This window comes from Corvus moneduloides, chromosome 6 (assembly GCF_009650955.1).
Source record: "Corvus moneduloides isolate bCorMon1 chromosome 6, bCorMon1.pri, whole genome shotgun sequence".
NCBI lineage: Eukaryota > Metazoa > Chordata > Aves > Passeriformes > Corvidae > Corvus > Corvus moneduloides.
In genome coordinates this window covers 10436664-10456431 of record NC_045481.1, presented here as the reverse complement: position 1 = coordinate 10456431, position 19768 = coordinate 10436664, and the positions used below count along the sequence as shown (strand labels likewise).

Genomic DNA, 19768 nt, shown 5'->3' with positions numbered 1-19768 from the left:
CTGATGTGTTGAATTTGAATGACCGCTGTTGACTTGCAGATGGCCAGGGTCCATCTTTTCTCCTCTGTGAGCCCACTGCATGTTGGCTGTTCAGTGTTTTGTGCTCAGGCACCGGATAAAGCTTTACTGTGTATTGCACAGGTAACTTGCCATAACTTCTGTCAGAGTCCTATTTTCCATGTGCTAACTGTGCTGGAATAAACCAGGTGATGGTGTTCATCCTAACATCAGAGTTGAGAGCCCTCATGCAAACACAGAGTAGAAATAAATGAAATGGCTTTTCATGCATTTGTGGTACACTGCTTTCCCAGAGAGGTATGGGAGAGTTGAAGCAGAGCTTAAATGTCTAAAGAGGTAAGTTTGTTACTGTTTCTTCTCATAATTAGAGAAAGTCATTAGAGACTCTTCTCAACTCAGAACTGCGTGTCAGGTGTGTGCTTGAAGTCACGGAACATGATGCAGTCTGTAACAACAACAGACAGTTCTGGAACAAGTGGAACAATAATATTTCCACCACGTTTCAGATTCACCCTAGGGCTGAAAACCCTGATCCCCTGGGGTGTTGTATGAAGCATGCCACTTCTACTGAGCACCACGCTGTTGTTTCTTCCCTATGGTCTCTCACCCCTTTCTTACTGAAATTGCAATTTCCCTTCTTTCCCATCACTGCAGGGGTAGTACGGGGTTTAGCAATGCAGGACTGCCCTGCCTGTGCTCAGACACGAGACTGCAGTGTCTGGGCAAAAGCCGCGGCGGCGTTGCTGGCACTGGAATGTGAGAACGACCTGGCCAGCCCATACCAGTGTTTGGAACAGGCAGCTGAGTGCCTTCTGATAAAATGGGGATGCCAGAGAAATGGCAAATGCAGGCAGGTGGCCATGGTGTGAGGGGAGGGTGGCTAAGAAGTGCCATCCTCATCTCTTGCAGAATGTGCTGAGGTGGTTGTTACCTTTGCTGCTGAAAGCAGTCACTGGATGTAACTGGATGCTCCAGCCTGCGCTGTTCTGCTCATCACTTTCCACTTGCACTCCCAGCGTTGGCACTTGAGGCTGCATTGCCTGAAGCTCTTCCTATCTGCTGTGGAGTGTGAAGGGGTGGTGAGCTTCCTTAATGAAGTGGGTTACCTTCCAGCAGAGTCCTCTTGGAGACTCCTCCTCCCAAACTGGGGAGCTTAGTGCTGCTCAGATGTGACACTCCTGTCATTACAGAGCAGCAGGATAGACAGAGAGGAAACAAATTCCTTTAAACATGAAGGCAAATTCTAATTCACTAATTCTCTCCTTGCCTCCCTGCTCCTCCTCCCCCAGCACAGAATTATAATTGAAATGACACATGATGCCCTTCCTGGCTCCAGTGAGGCTTTATTATAAAGGTTTCTCCTTCATGCCAGGTCCGAGAGGGTGACTGTCAGCTTCGTGGGGTGCTTTCCCCCAGTGGGCCATCCAGTACTTAGGATGACAGGAGCAGAGTGCCAGCTCTGGGAGCACCAAATAGCTGGGGAGAACAGGGTGAGGAGCTCCTGGGCTACAGAGGGTGCTGGCTGATGTGAACACTGCCAGAGCCTGGACCTGCTGCTAGGGCCATCTCTTGGAAGAACTGCGGGGCTTTTTCTTAAGTTTTTGGGAAGTTTTCCAGAGTTTCAAGCCTTGGGTTTGCTTGCTGTCTGATAAGAAGTCAGAGGTTTTGAAAATGCTTAGTCCTGTGTATCCTGCTTTTTGTTTGCTTTGATGTGACCAAGTCCTGGAATTGTTTGAGGAATAGGGAAATATCCAGTGATCAAAAGAAGTGATGAAAGAGGTGATTTCCCCCAGCCTTTCCCAAAGCCAGTTATTTTGTGAGTCAGTTGTGTGGTTCCTTCCTGCACGCCTGGTTTGAGCCCTGGAGGCTGTTCCTGTTGAGTAATGTGTCTGGCTTGTTGTTTAACCAAAACAGGTGAAAACCCGAGTGTCTCCCCTACCCCCCTTGACAAATGAGGCACCTGGAGAGGCTGAGCCCACTCAGATCTCTTCGGCTCCTTCAGGCTGGTGTTTGGCAGTGAACGCTGGACCTCAGCGCATGCTCTGCTGTGTTCTGTAGGCTCACAAGAATGGGGAATGGCCCAAGCCAGGAACTGAATTCCCACTGGCTGGGCTAGCAAACACAGAAGAGACCTCAGGGACTGACTTCCACCCCGCAGGCTGCACCTTGGGTTAAGCAATGTTTGGGCACAGCTGGTTTGGTTGCAGCTGTGTTTCGGCAGCGTGGCTGTGTGAGTGGAGGCAGGAGCTGTCTGCAGACACTGCTGTGGACACTCAATGGCTGCTTTGTGCCAACACAGTAGCTTTGCAGAGGAGATTATTTGGATTTCTACCAGGTATTTCTACCTGGCTGGTAGAAATGGCATCTGTCTTGGCATATTCTGTGCCATCAGCCCGCAGGAACACAGGGGAGGCGTGAGCCTGTCCCCAGCTGTGGCCCCTTTAGCAGGTGTCCCTGGGGTAGGCAGTGGTGGCTGGTTAAAGACACTCCGTTTTCCAAGGATAAAAAGAAATCCCAGCCGTGCACAGGGCTGGATGGAGTGGGCTGATTCCATTGTGCAGCTTGGCATGGGCTCGGAGCTGAGAAGCAAACCTGGTTGCTCACATCCCTGCATCCGCACAGATCTCGCTCCGTAGCTGCTCCTTGCAGCCACCCCTAACAAGAAGCTTTTGTTCCCCTGCTTCACACTACAAGATTAGAAGTGAGTTGGAGTGTGGCTTCCAGGTAGCTCTGAGATCAAATGGGATCCCCTCTGGTGACTTCTCCTGCCTTGCTGCCCTGAGGGTAAGGTGACTGTGTGGCTGCTGGAGGCCTGTAAGCACTGGGTGAGTTCCTCTTGCTGAATTGGCATGGAGCTCCAAAGAGGGTTTAACTCCACAGATTGACTGGATATTCAGCTTCAGCTCCTGACCAGCCCTGAAATGAGACTGTGCCTCTCCTGGTGGCACACACAGCTCCTCTGCCACCAGAGATTGGTTCTGGCAGTATAGATGGGGTTGTTGCACCCAAGACTGTATTTCTTTTATATTAAAGGAAATCCCATGTGCGGATTTTCTCTAGTTGATGCCAGGGGCTGCTTGCTTTAAGGGCAGCCATGAGATGCAACAGCTAGAGGGGCTGTCGCCTGCCAGGACATTTCTCCTCATTTATTTAAGCTTAGCTTTAGGTTCAAACCTTCGGCAATGCTGCACTGTGCCACGGAGACTGGCAAACATTGTCTGCCTGGGTACAGCCCAGCCCCCACAGGGGGTATTTCAGCACTGGGGGTTTGCAGCCAGTTTTTGGCACATCTCTGCCTTCTCCCCTCTCTCTGTTTGAGGCCATGGCGTGTAACACAGTTACCACCGAATAATTCTTCCATGCCCTTAATGACTTTCTAGAGATGGTGCCATTGCTGCTTGGCTGTTTGGAGGGCTGCAGGAAGTGTGTGCATGTGGGGGGCAGTCATCCACCTTGGGGCCTGGTGCCCACACCATCACTGCTTTGTGCTCAGCCGTGGGCTCCCTTTCCCAAAGTGCTGGGGCTGAGTACTCATACTGGGAAGTCCCTTGTGTTGCAGGATACAACTTTTAAGTGGTGAGGAGAGATGCAGTTGCACAACAGAGAAGTTCCGAGAGGTGCTGGATATCCCTGAAGGGCTTTAGGAGGTGGCTCTGCTGGCTGGCTAAGGTGAACAGTGATTTTGGCTTTGATGCCCATTTATAACTCAATGCTGGGAAGGTCAAGCATCCACTGAGTGCTGTTTCCCCTCTGTGGCGGTGATGTGCTCACCCCACCTCAGGGGCATTGTGGGCAGCCAGCATGGGGGAGCAGAAGGACGGATGGGCAGCAAGGAGTAAAATGTGCTGTCTGTGCATTAGGGCTGCTGCTTTAATTTCTGGGGACTGATTTCTCCTTCCTTTCCACTTTGCTTCACTCTCCCTGTGACCACATGATTCAAACCTTGCTCCTATGCAGCTTTCTGTTGTGCCTGTCTGGTCCTGAGGCACAGCAGCATCTTGGGACAGTAGCAACAACAAAATCTGGGATGGAGAGGAGCGTGCTCCAGCCATGGGGAGAGACCCGCAGCAAGGGCCAGGTTATTCAGCAGTGCCACAGTGAGCACCTGGCCTCAGTAATAAGTTTTGCTAGAATTTCTGTCATTGCCCTATCCTATGCTGCCCCACCCTAATGCTGGAGCAGGGACTGTCCATCCTTGAGCAGGGTTTCACAGGGGATTTTTGACCTCTGCCTACTTGCCAGATGAATCCCAGCTCATTTAAAAATCAAGTATCAGCTTTGGTGGGACAAGTAGCGCTGAGAAGCAGCAGCTGCAGGGTACAAAAAGTAAAACTGAGGGTGTGGAGCACATCCCGGCACACTGGGTTTCAGGAGCTGTGGCACTGCTCTCTGCACAAGGTCCTGTGAGTGGTTTCTCCCGTTCTGGCTGTGCTGCAGGATGCTGAGGCTACAGACAAGAAAGTGTGCCCTCTGCACACTGCAGTCCTTTCTCCAAGCTCTGACTGCTGAGTATCCATGATTTATAATTTTTCCCCCCTCTAATAATGACAGGACATCTCACTGCAGCCAGCATTCACCCTGAGTCCCCTGGGAGAGATTTGTGAGTGGTAATTAGAGTGCAGGAGCCTTTCACCTCGAGGACATCTCTCAGCATCGAGCTCCCTGGGCAGAAAGTGCTGACTGTGTTTTGGCTGATGCCCAGGCTTAGAGCTGCAGCTCAGGAGCTTTCTCTCCCGGCACCCCAGTCTGTCTGCCAACTTGGAAGCTAGGAAGCAGGGAAAGCACAAATGGTGGGACAGGGATAGTTTGCTTCCCACTCCTGCACTCCTAAATCCTTGCTGGTGTCAGGTTAGAGCTTCTTGTGATCTGTGACCCTCCCATTGGATGACCCTTCCAAGAACTTCTCCAGTCTCTTCCTGGCCTCTAGTAAACCCCTGCATTCACCAATCTTCTACCCTTGCCCTGCTGCTATCAGTGTCAGCTGAAGGGCAACTGAGCCCCACAGCTCTCTCCATGGCACGAGCCTCTGCCATAATCCTTCTGCTGTCCCCTTGCCAGGATGTCATTGCTCTCCCACATCCTTTTCTGCTCCTAACACACCTCTGGTAAAGACATGGGCCTGGACCGGCACGCAGCACTGCTCCATGCTGTGACAGGCGACGGGGATGGTGCAGTCCCCCCTCCTGCTGCATCCCCATGCACTGGTGCCGCTGCCAGCAGCCCCGTGCAGCCTCCACAGGAGCAGCGTGGGGCTGTGCTGGCGCTGCCGGGTAATGATCAAATCAGCTGGTGGCCAAAGTACAATTATGAGTCGTGGCTGGGAGCTGCTCCCTTCCAAGAGAGCTAATTGAAAATACATGGAGGCCATCATTAGTAATTATGAGGTAGCCGCTGTTCAGCAGGGGAGAGCGGCGTGGGGTGTGCACACAGCGTGTTCACCCTGACACCCTTCAGCTGGACCTGGATGGGTGGGGGGAGTGGGGGTGGCGAGGTTTGGTGAGCGAAGCTGGGGGGACCCTCACTCCTGCCTCCCCAACTACATCCTCAGTGGCTCTCAGGCTCCCCATGGATGTCAAGGAAACAGGGAGATTGGGAAAGGAGCTGAGCGCGAACCAGCTTCTGGAACAGACCAAGGCTGAGGTTCGTGCTGGGGAAACCTGCCTCCCACACTGGTTATCTCCCTGCTCCCCCCAGCCTCCTCCGGGCTGAGCCCATCACGTGCCCCGGGAAGGTGCAAGGTCCAGCTGGGCAGGGAGCGCGGAGCCGAGGGATGGCAGCCGGCTGCGAAATGAAGCGCCTGCTCTTCCTCCTGGGAATCTTGCAGCTCCTTGGTGAGTACGCCAGGGCCCGGCCGCTGTGGCGAGCACGGGTGACCGCTGGGCGACCTCCGCATTTCGGATATGCTCCTGGCAGCCCTGGTTCGGAGCAGAGCTGCAGGCTCTGTCACTCACAGCGTACCCGTAAGGCAAACGAGGGAAGGCAGCAGGGGAGCAGGGGGCTGAGGCTGGGATAGCCGTGGGGAGCCAGCCTGCTGTGCCTCTCATTTGAAGTCAGCAGCGCTGCGCTGCAGGACACGCTCCCTGTTGAATATGCATGTAGCTTTGATGTTCAAGGACTGCGCTTCCCGGGAGACAGGGCCGATTAAAAAGCACACTGATATTTCCAGAGCTGGGGAGGGTGCAGGAATGCACGGCGCTGCTGCACGGGGCAAAAGGAGTAACCTCCGGCCAGGTGGGATGCGGAGCCGTCTCCAGGGTGTGCCCGGGTGCGAGCTCGCTTGACCTGCGGGACGTGAGGCTTTGTGTGATGGGGCTGTCCGAGCCTTTTGGCTGGAGCTCTGACCTCTCCATTCCCCAGCTGCCCGAGGTGGGAGGGACGCGAGGGAACCGCAGCAAGGACAGAACAACTTGCCATTACTATCTGGGGGCTTTTTCCCTTCCTAAGCTCTTCTCTGCTCTGAGCTAGCAAGGTGTTTGTGCCCAGAACACTGCGAGCACCTACCTGGCTCCCGTTCTCACCACTGGCAGCGTCTTTCTCCCTCTCGGAGGGTTTTAAAGAGGACACGGCACGGGTGTGTTTGTTCTGCCTGAGGACTCCTTCAGTCAGGCACCCGCAGCCCGGCATGAGGTAGGGGAGCCCCTCTGCGCTCTGTAGCTGGGCTCCAGGACTTTTATTCCGGTTAAAAATACATCGTTTCCTGTTCATGTGGAGATGGCTACTACAGCCCGTGGTCTGAGCAGAGCCCCTGGCAGAGTAAGACAGCGCAAATTACACCCCAAGGCAATCCTTGTGTACTGATAGAGCCTCTGCAGCTACATCCCTCCCCATCACCTGGAGTAGCCGGGCCAAGGCATTCTGTAGTGCACCTTCCTCTGTCAGCTGGAGTCATTCAGAACCCCCCTCCTGCCCCAGGCTGGGCCGGCGTTCCCTCTCCACGCCCCCTCCAGTGCCCCAGTCCCTTCCACCATGGATTTTCTACATATTTTGTAATTTTGTGGGTCTTTCTCTTACAGAAGAGATGATCCATAATAACGGCGAAAGTCGGGGGGTTTTTTGGTCATTTTCTCTTCTCTGTCTCATACTTACTTGCCTGAAGCCATTTAATTCAGGCTGCTGGAAAGTCATTCATCTTCAGCTGAATGTGCATCCCCCAGCCAAGCCTGGGCAATGACAGGTCGGGAGGCTGCTCTGCTGTGCTTGTGCAATCACGGAGGTCAGAGTGAAAACCCCCTCTCCCTTGTCCTGTCCCTGGCCATCAGGTTCATCCCTGTGGGGCCCCAAGGACAGGACTGCCACTGTCCCAGCAAACCCCAAGGGGAAGAACCCTCCAACCCAACCTGTTTATGCCTCAGGCTGAAATACACCGTTGAATCCCCCCCTCCAGCTCCAAACACATGAAACTAGCCTGTATTTTGTGCTACATGTCCCATAGCAAATGCCTTTTCTTCTCTTGCCCTGTCTTTGTGGTATCCCAGCTCTGCATGCCCACTCTGTACCTTCTGGAAACCAAAGGCTGAGGAATCTCTATTTGTTGAATTAGTGAGTGACAACAAAACCCCTTGCAAGGATTGCTTAACTACCAGGTGTATGTTGTTCTCGCCCTTTGCCTGCAGGACACTTTCCTGCCTTCTCTCTGCCTGCCAGGTGTTTGTCCCTTGCTTCTCTTCCTGTCTTGGTGGGTAAAAACCATCACCCAGCCAAAAAAAATCCCCTGTGTAGAGAAGGGCTGTGACTGCTCAGCTGGGAAAACTCAGGAGCTGCTCTTGGGTGAAAAATCTGGCATAAAAAGGCCAAGCCATCCTGAAGCACATCCCAGAGCAGGCTCCTGGTGCCTCCCATGGACTGGGTTAAACTGGTTCTTCTGTTCCCTCCCAGCTGCCACTGCTGCTGTGTACAAGCAGTGGATTCCCAACACCAATTTCGAAACCGCCTCCAACTGGGATAAAGACAGAGTCCCCTGTGCCAGCGATGTGGTTCACTTTGAGAAGGACAAGGTATAGACACTTCTGATTTATTTTTATTTTTGTTTTTGCAAAATGCTGTCAGGCATTGGAAAAGCCCCTTTACCTGACAGTGCAAAGCACACTCTATTCTTGCTTTTCTTACAGGTTGTCTCAGTCTTCGTCAGGTCTCCCCACGCGCTGACGGACATGGTAAGGCGTGGTGTGCATGGTGTGCAGGGCTGTCAGAGAGTGGGTGAGGGCAGGGCCAGCCCTGCAGCTCTGCCTGGTGGCACATTTCCCTGTCCCCATCTCCACAGAATCATAACATGGTTTGGCTTGGAAAGGACCTTAAAGGTCATCAGTCCCAACCCCCTGCCATGGACGGAGGCACCTTCCACTAGACCAGGTTGCTCAAAGTCCCATCCAGCCTGGCCCTGAACACTTCCAGGGATGGGGCATTCACTGCTTCTCTGGGCAACCTGTGCCAGTGCCTCACCACCCTCACAGTAAAGAATTTCTTGCTAATATCTAGTCTAAACCTGTCCTCTGTCAGTTTAAAGTCATTCCATGGACTTCGACACTTTTCTCCATGGTCCAGCCAGACCAAGGATGCCTCATCTGGGGCAGGGGATGGGAGTCCTATGGCAGTCTGGGTTTCTCTGTATCATGGAACCAAAAAGGCCATCTCTGGGCTTTTTTTTTTTTTTCTTTTCTTTTCTTAATTAGGAGAGATGAGAGAGAGTACAACAAAACCCAATTTCATTTGAAATAAATTGATTTTTCCTCCTCAAGGGAGGGATAAAACTCCCTCCATGTGATGGAAAACTTGGCAGTAGTTGGCTGAGGAGCACCAACCCACAGCATTGCTGACACAGAGCAGGCACTAGCCCTGGGCAGAGGCTAAGTGAAGCTGACATCAAAATATCTTGAAATGAAAACAAACTGTTCTGGCAAATCCCAAAATGTTGCTTAAGAAATTTTCTTTCAAGTGCCATTGGGTTTTATATTTTTCTGTGGCATTATCAGCTTGGCTGTGGCAAGATGGGCATGACACCCTGCTGAAGTGTGTGTGTTGAGTGATATAAGACTGGGGGGGTCTCAACTCAGAGGGGTTTCTGAGCAACCTGATTTTGCCCCACATGAGGAACTCTGCCCCAGAGCAGGCTGACAGGCAGCCATGAAAACATGGCATCTCAATCTCCATGGCTTGGAGGGTAAAATTTAACAGGGAGGAATTAAATGGAAAAGCATGCCCCAACATGCCAGTGGAGGATGGGTCACCAGTGAGCCCTCTCCCAGTGCTGGGACAAGAAGAGACGGGCTGGATCCTGTTTGGTTTCCAACTCCTCTTCTAGACCTGATGAGCTTGCATACAAGTTTCCTCTCTCGGTTTTAGGGCAGCTTTGCTCTTTTGTTGGCCACTAAATTTGAAGAAGCCCTTGAAATTTATGTGGTGTAATTTGTTCAGGCTGTCTATGCCACTAATAGTTTTGATGCTTTAATAACGCCATGTGCCACATTTAATCCCTCTACAAATATTTGGAGAAGATACTTTATTTATATGGCATTTTAAATATGAATTTTTGAAGGAAAGAATGTACTGGGGAAATATGTACAAATATAATGTAATAAATGATGTGGAATTTATCCAGAGAAGAAAAGAGCAAAATACCACTCCAGCAGATTTTATTTTACTTACAGATGAATGTATAATATTTCTAAAGTACTTTCATTAGAGGCCTGCAAAGTGCATAATTGCAGAGCAGCGTCAGTCATTACGGCTGAGCCTCCCGCAGCCAAGCTGGAGAGCAGAGCTGAGCAGCCTGAGGAGAGGGAGATCAACACAACCTTTGCACAACACAAAACAGCATCCACGGCCCTGCCCACTGCTGGGGTTGATGGCTCTCATCGTGACTCAGGGATGGGTCAGGGTGCCCGAGTGACCCATGGCTTGTCCCAGTCAACGGGTGCAGAGCGCTGGCAGGAGCCCCTGGGGCCCCTGTGCTGTCCTGGGGTTTCTCTGGGCCCCCACTGATGGCAGGCAGCTGCACAGGCTTCAGGGTTACAGTGAATTTTATAGTCCCGCTGCTGTGCAGGTGCGGAGGACTGCTGGGGGGATCCATGAGGGGATGAAGCATGGCATGGGCTGAGGGCACCATTCTGCTCTTGCACTGAATTGCACTGCAGGTGAGCAGCCACCCCTGCCTGTAACCTGCACTGCAGCTCACACCTTCCTTCTGAGCATCGCTGCCCCGGCAATTCCCTGTGAACTGTCCCAGCATGTCTCTTAGTGAGGTGGTTAATATTTCTTTTTAATTTCAGCTCAGGCACTTCCCTCCTGTTCACTGCCTTGCTCTGCTGTCACCAGGTGATACAGGGACTGCCAAGGTTAAGGATGAAAAAGAAATGAAACCCACCACCTGAGCTGGGCTGCCACTCATGCAAATGGCATGAAATTTGGCAACCAGCTGGTTAGAAAATGAATTGGTCATGAGGCTTTTTGCAGAGAGGCTGGGCTGCACCTGTTCGGCTGCCAGCCACGCGCACTGGAGCATTAATCACTTAAATCAGCAAGAATACATTAAGCTTTAGAGTCACCATGGAGATGCTATACAGCCTTTGGCCAAAAAAAAAAAAAAGGAGAATGTTGTTTGCTATAGTAGCCTAGAAGGAAATTCACAGCTGAGGAGGGATTGGGCTCTCATTGACTTTCATGAGAACAGTGCCTGCTGTGGCAAGTGTAGGGGAGGATGCTTGGTGCTGGTGGTGGAGGGACAGCATGAGATCTCCCATCCCAACTCCCCAGCTGAGTGGAGCGTTGGGTGGTCCTCATGTGTCACTATCGCTCCTCTCCTAGACATTTTTCTGAAAGCTCACTTCTGTGTGGTCAGCTCTCCAGCTCCCCTTCCCATCAATACTATGCTGGCACCAGCCAAGTGCTGGGAAATGCCTTCTTGGGAGGAGGCTGTTGGGGCACAGAACCTGCCTCCCTGCTCAGAGCTCACCCACTGAGTGCCCAGCTCAGCAGTTATTTGAAATTTCAAATGGATCCCTAATTCAGTCACACACTAAATCCAAATCCAGCTTAAGCGTAAATGGCTTTGATGCACAACCGTTGTGATTAGGCTGGATTTTCTATGGTATTTAGCTGCCTAAAGATGCAGATCAGTATTTAGCCAGCTTTTGGAGGTGCCTGAGACTAAATGTGCAGAAAGGATGGAAATGGAGGTGATGATGCCTGGCATGGGTGCTCCAGGGTAAGGCAGACTTTGGCTTTGCTTGTCTCCTGGTGGGGGAGTAAGACTCCTGTGAGGGATTGGACCCTCTGGCTATGGCTGTGCTTCCGAAGGGAGCCAGGCCAGGGCATGGCTGCAGCAGTGAGCCTGGTGTTTGCCCCAGTAACACCAGCCCTTGTGCAGTTTGTGCCTGAGCTGGCCAGCACTGACGTGCAGGCCAGGGATGGATGATGCTGCTTCTATTTTTGGGGTGGCGGGAGTGGGTTTTATTCACATGGGCAGAGCAGCCTTGCTCCACCCCAGGGTCAGGACACTGGCTGGGGTTGCTCAGCAGCCCTGACATCTCTTTTCCAGCTGTGCCCCATCCCTGAGCTCTGCTGTGGGGTGGCAGCTGTTCGTACCCCTTCCCTGCCTGCCCCATGAGGGGCTGCAAGGCTGGGCAAGGGTTCGGAGTGTGCAGGGCACTGGGGTCTGACCAGGGACACCTCCCCCAGCCTTATATTTTTAGCTGCCTAATTGCGAGAGCAGAATGTACTCGGCTTTGCTGCAGGATGCTCCCGCTCGGTTCCTGGCAGAGATTGATCTTGAAATGCCAATTGCTCTCCAGGGGCACCGGCTCTAATGAATTGCCACAGTTCGCGCTAGTCCCAGGCACCGGTGCTCCCTCCCCCACTGCTTCCCAGACAGCGGGATAATGAGACAACCAGAAAAGGGATTATTTTTCCTTCACTTGAGATGAAGGTAAAAAATTTGAGGGGAGTGTGTGCCAGCACATAATTCCAATCCGGAATCCTGCAGTCTTTTCTGTGTCAGTATTCACACTGAAGGTGTGTGCTAGGAAAGGAGTGTGGTAAAACAGCCATTTACACTCATCTCGCCGAGTCTATTTCCTCATTTCAGGCTGGTTTCCAGCAGGAGGAGTTACTAAAGTCTGCAATGAGCAGAGCAGCTTGCCAGCATCCTGGGCTGTAGCGGATGCTGGAGCCCGTCTGGTTGGGAAGCTGCTCCATGGATCGTCTGCCATCCCTTCGCTGCCGGGCATGGCCCCCCTGCCTGCACCTCGAGCCTCTTCCTAGCTTTCTCTGATCTTGTCTGTAGAGGAAAGTTCAGGAAAAGGATCTTAGCTAATCTGAAATAGATTTGGCAAATGGCTTTAATCCTCTCTGTGTCTTCTGCAGCCATAGCTCAATGTCTTCAGCTACCCAAAGGGCTTCCCATGTCCCTGTGACACCTGATTTCTGTACACTGGGACCTGTTTGGCACTGCAACTAGAAGTGTATGCTGGGGATCTGCAATCCAGTTAATGGGCTTTTTGTGTCTGTTGTTTGTTTTTATCCTCCCATGGCTTTCTCTGGGCCCTGTGGGGTGGTTTGGCAGGGGCTGTGTGGGATGGCCAGGAGCTGTGGCTTCTCTGTAGGGATGGGCAGGACTGTGATGTGTTGGGAACCTGATGTGTCAGGTCACTCCTATGCCAGGGGATGTGGGGGCAAGACCAGGTTGGGCAGGTGCTGTGGGGAGCCCGTACACTGAAACAGCTTAAAATGTGGTAAGCAGACACAGCAGGGGAGCTGGCTCTGGCATTAATGAACGCGCGGCTGGGCTGCTGCTTCTGGGCAGGAGGGGAGGCAGGGATGCGGGCAGGGGGAGCAGCCAAGCACCTTGTTAGCTTGCAGGAGATGACACTGAAATGATGATATCCCCTGGCACACCACTCCTGTGCCTGTGCTCCTGCCTGCTGTGGGTCAGAAGCAGAGGGGCGAGCTATTGCTGGGATCAGATCAGGGCTGTGGGCATCCCCCGCTGTCACTGGTGGGTCCCATGCAGAGCAGCCCCAGCTTCTGTGCCCCGGGTGTGCTGCACCAGCCTTCGTGAGCATAGGCTTCATGGGGATACAGGCTGCATTTCTTGCCTGCCTTCCTTGGGCAGCTAAAGCCCCATTCCTCATAGGACCACGTGCCTGGAGGGAGATGTTTGGGCAGCAAGGTGCTGCTCCAGCAGCAGGTGGCCCCCCTCGGCTCACACGGAGGTCTTGGGGTGGCAGGAGGTTCTCCTGCCTTCCTGGGAACCTGGACCAGCTGCTGTGGGATCGAGAGCTGTGGTGGGGGCAGGCTGGCTTTGGCAGCAAACTGGGGGTATGAGGTGGCATGTGTGGCTAGGGCAAAGGACACTGTCCTGAGGGTGCAGGTGGAAGCTTCATCTGGGCCAGAAAGTGAATAAATGAACCCCCAGTAATGAACCCAAGAAGTGCTGCTGCAAGCAAGCCCCTGGCAATGCTCTGGAGTTGTCAGAGGGATTCACCTGTGGGTGAACCTGGCCCTGTGGCTTTCTGGGGTGTCACCCAACAGCTGGATACCACCCAGGCTCCACCACCAGCTGCGCTGAGACCCCCAGCCTCAGCAGGCACTGGGGAAATCTCTGCTGTTCGCACCTGTGGGCAGCATGGGCTGGGGTCGCCCGCCTGCTACCGTGGCTGCCTGCTGCTGCCCATGGGCTGCCACTGACCCAACAAAGCAGGACTGAGAAAGGTGATATGGAGATCATTTCCCTGGAACATTATTGCCTGTGGTGGGTTACAGCAATCTGTGTTGGAGCAATAGCCCACTCGCATCCTATCACAGTTTTTTTCAATGGAGGGCCAGCAGCTCCAGCCCCAGAGCTGCTCCTGGGCTGGGTGCTGGGCAAGGGGATGTACCTGGGGGCCGATGGCTGCTGACCTGCCTGCTGGTGCAGCTGTGGATGCAGCACTGTGGAGCCCAGTGTGCCCAGGCAGTGTTAGTGTTGAATGATGGGGGATGGTGGCACCATCTCATCCAGGCAAGGAATTTAAATGCATAGATGCTGCAAATAAAAGCAAGGCTGGGGAAAGACCCGGCTGCAGTCACAAGTGTTGTTCACTGAGGTTCAAAGCACAAGTGCTGCATTTTTCCTGTGCTGATGATGGTGACATGCCAGTCACAGTGCTCCTGTCAGTCATCTCAGCCCAATGCTTGTGACTCAAGCAGAGCCAGGATGTGCCAGAGGGTGATTAAGGCCATCTGATTGAAAAACCATCTCTCAGGACTTTGCTATTTCTTTCTTTTACATTTTGGAGGTTAGCTTTGTTTCCACTTACTTGTTGGGGCAGTGGATTCCTTCTCAGTGGTGCAGTGCTGGGGCTGGGCCAAGGGCTACATGGGGTCTTTCATCCTTTTTTTTTTGACTTTGATAAGAAGAATGATGACTGTGTTTCAGTTGTCATTACACTTGATAATGATAACAGAGGAGATAAGTGATTTACTAGTATCAGGGATGGGAAATGACTAATGGGACTCTAAGCACTTGCTGTATTAATGGCCCTGGAGTACAGGTTGGCAGGAGGAAGGGAAAGCAGATGAAACTGCCAGCTTTTTGGCTCTGGTCCATTGGTACCTGTCATTGCTCAGTTCAAAATGTACTTGGAAAGTGGCCCAACCTGTATGCAATTTCTACACTAAACTCCCAAAGGTAGAAAACCACTGCCCAGCCAGAGTCTCCATTTGTCCTCTGCAGTGAGCTGAGATGCCTAACTTATGTTAGGAAAAAAGAAAGGGCAAATTATTTACAAAGATCCACTGGACAATGGAGACACTCCTGGAATGCTGCCCAGTGGTGAGAAGCTCAGGCAGGGCTGGTGGTGGATGTGCAGCACAGTTGCCTCAGTGGGCAAGGAGCCATAGCTGCAGGGGCCAGCCCCAGAAATTCCTGTGATGAAGCAGAAGTACAGAGCTCTTCCTGAGCTTCATGTTTGTGAAGATGGGGTGACTCTATCCCCTGTCTTCCATCGTGTTGTGTTGCCATCTTAATTCCAGGGCAAGTGCTTGCAGTGTCTGGGCAGTCCCAGGGTGTGAAGGGACACTGTGTGTGCTCACTCTCATTTCCCTGCCACTCTGACAGTCACATGAGCAGCTTCCTCTGGGCTTGGGAAGTCCAGCCAGTCTGGGGTTTTGGCCTCAAGAGTGGAAGGGGATCTCCTGCGGCAGCTGGAGAAGCTCCATCTTGTCCAGAGAGCTCAGAGGCCAGTGTCTCCAGAGCACAGGCACTGCAGGCATGGGGCAGATTTGGCATGAGGCAGATTTGGCATGAGGCATTTCCCCCAGCTCTCCCCTTGAGCAGAACTGGTGCTGCTGGCCCATCCAGACGTGCTTGCCCTCCCAAGCACATGCATGATGCACCACCTCGTCCTGGAATCAGTGTCATGCATCCATATATGCATCCCTAACTGAACGAGCTATCCTGTTATACCTCATCTCCTCTCTTACCACACTGAACTCAGCCCTGTCATGGGAATCCTCAGTGTGTTTTCCTTCCCTCCTACTTAGTTTGTGAAGATCTGAATGAACAATCCCCTTGGACACAAAAGCTTCTTGTGTCCTGCATGGTTACCACAGGGTGTTTGGGAAGCTCTGACCCACGGCTGTAGTCAAAGTGGTAACAACCAGAGAGGGAGCTGGCAGGCAGGCAGGGATGAGAGCAGGGACTTCCCAACCCAGTGGTCTTGATCCAGCCACAACACTCACAAATGTCAACTTCAGCAGCCTGGGAAAGCAAGTGGAGACCAGTCATGATCCTGCTGTGTAACCATCCCCCTCAGCAGCAGCTGCTGGCTGATTTTCTTTTGTCCACCCAAAGATCCCTGCAGCTTTGGGTCTGAGTGCCCAGAGCTGGTACCCTGTGCTGGTGGAAGGATCTGCTGCGTCCCATCCAAAGCCCCACGCTGGGCAGCTCAGATGGGGCCCAGCAGCCGGCTGGCCACCCTTCCTGCCTGGCCCCGCCGTGATGCAGGGGGCCAGCCTGCAAACTGGGCAAGAGGCAGTGCCCAGGGGCTTCAGACTGCCATGGCCCAGGCAGTCTGGGAGAAGAGACTTGGCTGGCAGTGCTTCTGGCACTGGCCTGAGTATGGGTGACAGCTGACTGCTCCAGAATGTCCCATTGCCTGCTCCCGCATGAGCTCACAGGAAAACAAGCCAGGCCACTTGAAGTGAAGTACAGCATTCTGTGGCTGAAGCTGGTAGCATTGCCCTCACCCAGCTGAATGCAGGCCAAAACAGACATGGCTTTTACATCTGCAGCTAAAGGACATGATGCCATTTGTATCCTGGCAGACCTTTCAGCTTTTTTCAGTGCTTCAGTATTGAACAAATTTCCTTTACTCAAAAGTAATAGAAATGCAGAGAACCTGACAGCAGGACACAGGCTATGGTCTGATGGAGCAGTGTCCATAGGCAAAGGCTCCTTCCTGGCTGGGGGGAGACACCACACCCCTGGGGCACATGTTGCCCCAACCTCAGCTATTCCTAGTGTCATCCCCTCTTGTCCAGCCCAATGTATGGCGTTGCTGGGTCCAAAGCAGATGGTGCAGAGGAGCACTGTGCGACTCTTCTTGGTGGCAACCACCCTCTGCTCTCTATCCTGGCTTCTCATGGTTCCTGAACCAAGAGGAGCACCTGGGCTATGGCCTTCAAAGCACTGCACCACCAAGATACTAAACTTCTTAACAGGTGCCTACAGTTCAGGGGTGATGAGCTTTTTGCCTGGTCTGCCTACCCCATGGTGGCCCAGGTGGGACTGAGCATCCTCAGGCAAGACTGGCCAAGGACAGAGAGCTATCACAGCCACCTGCAGCAGTCAGTTATAAGTCTTGCTTTCTCTAACCTACATACATATTTAAAGACCAATTAAGTAGATGAAACCGTAAAATCCTATTTAACGTTTTCTGCCTGAGCACAGGACCCAGTAAGTCAGCATAATGCAGTCCTGGAGGGCTCCCAGCTGCTGTCTGAGGAGTGGTGCTAAAACACTGGATAGACTGAATTAGAGAAGGGAGCCTTGAGCATCACTGACTTGAAAATATTGGGAGAAACCATGACTTTCCCGCTGCAATTTCTAAATGTAAAATAAAACGGGCTGGGCTGAACAGCCTGTGTGCTGTGAATGATTTGCCTGAGTTGATCATTCACCAGGGCCTGTCCCAGTGTTGGCAGTGGTGGCTCGTGACCCAGGTGGCCACAGTTTCTTGCTGAAAAGGTTCCCGTGGCAGAGCTGTGCCTGCTGAGGTTTGTCCATGGCCAGGCTGAAGCCAGGTCAGTACCATGACTGTGACTACCTGCTGGTGATGTCCTACCCAACAAGAAGAGGGTGTGGCTATAGCAAGCTTCTCCAAATGCCGCTGTGTGTTTCCCTTAGCTTGTGCTGAGTGCAGATTCCCTACCTGACACTGCACCAAGCATAGCTTGGGTCCCTGAGTTACATTTTATGGGGCAAGCACAGCCCCTGGAGGTGGGAACCCATTAAGTGAGGGGTTGCACTCTGGCACTTGCAGAGTAAGGTTGGGTTTTTCATGGTGTTCCAATGTATAAATCCATTACTGAGCTGCTGGGAGTGTGTGCAAGAGGAGGAAGAGCTGTCAAAAGAGCTTATTTTGCTTTTTCCTTTTCTTGCTTTTCTGAATGCTCTTCTGTGTTATGGAAGATAACATCAAACTGCCCCTCCCCCTTGCAGCCTCCCCGTCCGTAAAACCGGGAGCTGATACTTTTCCATTTACATGGGGCATGGCAAGGGTAGCTCCTGATAACTGTGAAGTGCCTTGGAGACTGTGAGGGTAATAGGCAGCCTAATGATTAGCAGTGTTCCGTGGTTACAAGCCTGGGTGGCTGGCAGCAGGACCACACAGTAACACTCTGCATCCCTTCGTCTAGTACCTGCCCCTGAACGGAGAACTCGTGCTGGCAGCTGGCGCAGGATTCACAGCTTTCGATGGCAGCTGGGATCCAGGCTGTGACTCAGGTATTTTGTGCCCAAACCAGGCACCCCATCAGCCCGTGATGAACCATGCAAATTCAGCCCAAACACCTCTACAAAGGTCCCAGCTCAGAGCAAAGTGAATCACTCCTCTTCAGTACTTACCTTTCCTTTGATGGCCTCTCTCACATCAGATCTTTTTTTCCTGCTAGATCACCTGTCTTCTAAAAAAGTAATTACGGTAGGGAAGCCTTTGAAGTTGTAGCAGAGAGGCAAATATTGTTTGTATTTTCCCCTGCCTATTAAGCATGTAGCCACATCAAAGCCCTTACTGTCTCTGCCATGGTGTTTCTAAAGAAAACCAGTTAGGAGTTACACACTGGTGAGCCAAGCCATGGCCATCGCAGCAAGCTGGCCTTTGGCCTCACACATGCATCCTCCCCTCCCCTCCCAGCCTCCAGCCCATGGCTGAGACAGCAGGTTTGTGTCATTGGTGCCTGCTATTATCTGAAAGCTGTTTTCTAGGGAGGTGTATTTTGGGTGCTTAAGAGCTACCCCATGCTTTCAGTGGCAAGTAACTTTTTAGTTCCTCTGCAGGGAAGGAAGAGTCCAAGCAGAGTGCCTGTGCCTGCACTCTGACTGGAAAAGAAAAAGAGAAAAAAATGGAGGAAAAGTCCAAATCAGTCTTCCCAGAGGAAGGATTGTAGCTTAAGACTGTCTGGAGCCACTCTGAAATCCTTCATTCCTATCATTTTTTTACTTTGGGGCTGTTTGCCCCCCCCCCCCCGCCGAGAAGCTCAGGCATCTGTGCTTTGCACTGGGCTTTTCCTGCTGACCACGCCCTGCTCCCCTGAAATCAGCAGCGTTTCTGGGACAACTTCCACAAATGGACTTCTTTAAAGCACGATTTCAAAATGAATGCGAGTAATTCAGTCACTAAACACCCTCAAGCTGGCTGAATTGGTAAAGGTTCAGCTGCTGGGAAGGGGGAGGAGGAATCAGGGCGCTGCATGATGAGACTAACCAGCAGGGAAGTGGTTAATGGCTAAATAATTGATAGTTAAATGGAGCACTGACTTTGGGGTTACCTGCTGCAGGGAACAGGGCTGGTCACGTTTCTGCAGACCTTCCAGGCTGCTGGGAAACCGGGACATGAATTATCATACCCATTTCTATCAGGTTTAGCTGTTACTCAGCATTCGGGCAGATGTTTTCCTCCTTAGCAAGAAGGGTGAGCTTTAAAAAAGGGGGAAAAAACTGTCCTGTGGGATCTGGGCCTGGAAGCAGCAGGCAGATGTGGGGTTTGGGCTGAGACCCCAGCTCTGAGTGCTGGGAAACTTTGCCAAGCTCTGGGAAATGCCTACAGTGGCTGCCCATGAGGGTGATGCCAGGGCCAGCCCTTGGCTCCCTGACCACAGGGTGAGATCCTTCACTTCAGGCCAGACAGTGCCTGGTTTTACCAACCCAGATGCATCTGCTGGGGCTTTGAGTTTGGGTTTGGGTCATGCTAAGCCTTTCCTATCGCTTTTCCAGGTGGAACAGTGAGGTTTGCCGATGCTGAGCACCACACGTGGTTCGACCCCACACTGTGGCAGGATGTTCTTCCCAGTGGGGAGCCCAAGCCAAGTGGGCCCATCTTTTCTGTGGATGAGGAGCGCGTCCCGTGCTGCTATGATGATGTTGTCTTCCAGCCCGAAACCTCCTTCCGGGTAAACATCGACTCATCGCAGCCAGTGATTCACCTCCGCAGCATCTCTGTCATGGGCCAGGTAACGTGGGGAGGATGAGAAACTGGCTCGGCACCTTCTCTCCACA

The 19768-nt window shown here is 52.5% G+C and overlaps 1 protein-coding gene across 2 annotated transcripts in view; it reads left to right on the top strand.

Moving 5' to 3' along the window:
- Positions 1 to 5669: 5669 nt before the first annotated feature.
- The window catches only part of AMN (amnion associated transmembrane protein), a 33566-nt gene continuing 19467 nt past the window's right edge, over positions 5670 to 19768 (top strand). Inside the window, exons 1-5 of one of the 2 annotated variants that reach the window (XM_032113504.1) lie at positions 5670 to 5849; positions 7894 to 8012; positions 8127 to 8171; positions 17911 to 17998; positions 19487 to 19722. In XM_032113504.1, the coding sequence (XP_031969395.1) occupies positions 5789 to 5849; positions 7894 to 8012; positions 8127 to 8171; positions 17911 to 17998; positions 19487 to 19722 (549 nt within the window). In that variant the 5' untranslated portion in view covers positions 5670 to 5788. The remainder of the gene's footprint in view (positions 5850 to 7893; positions 8013 to 8126; positions 8172 to 17910; positions 17999 to 19486; positions 19723 to 19768) is intronic. The other variant, XM_032113503.1, reaches the window with a different exon arrangement.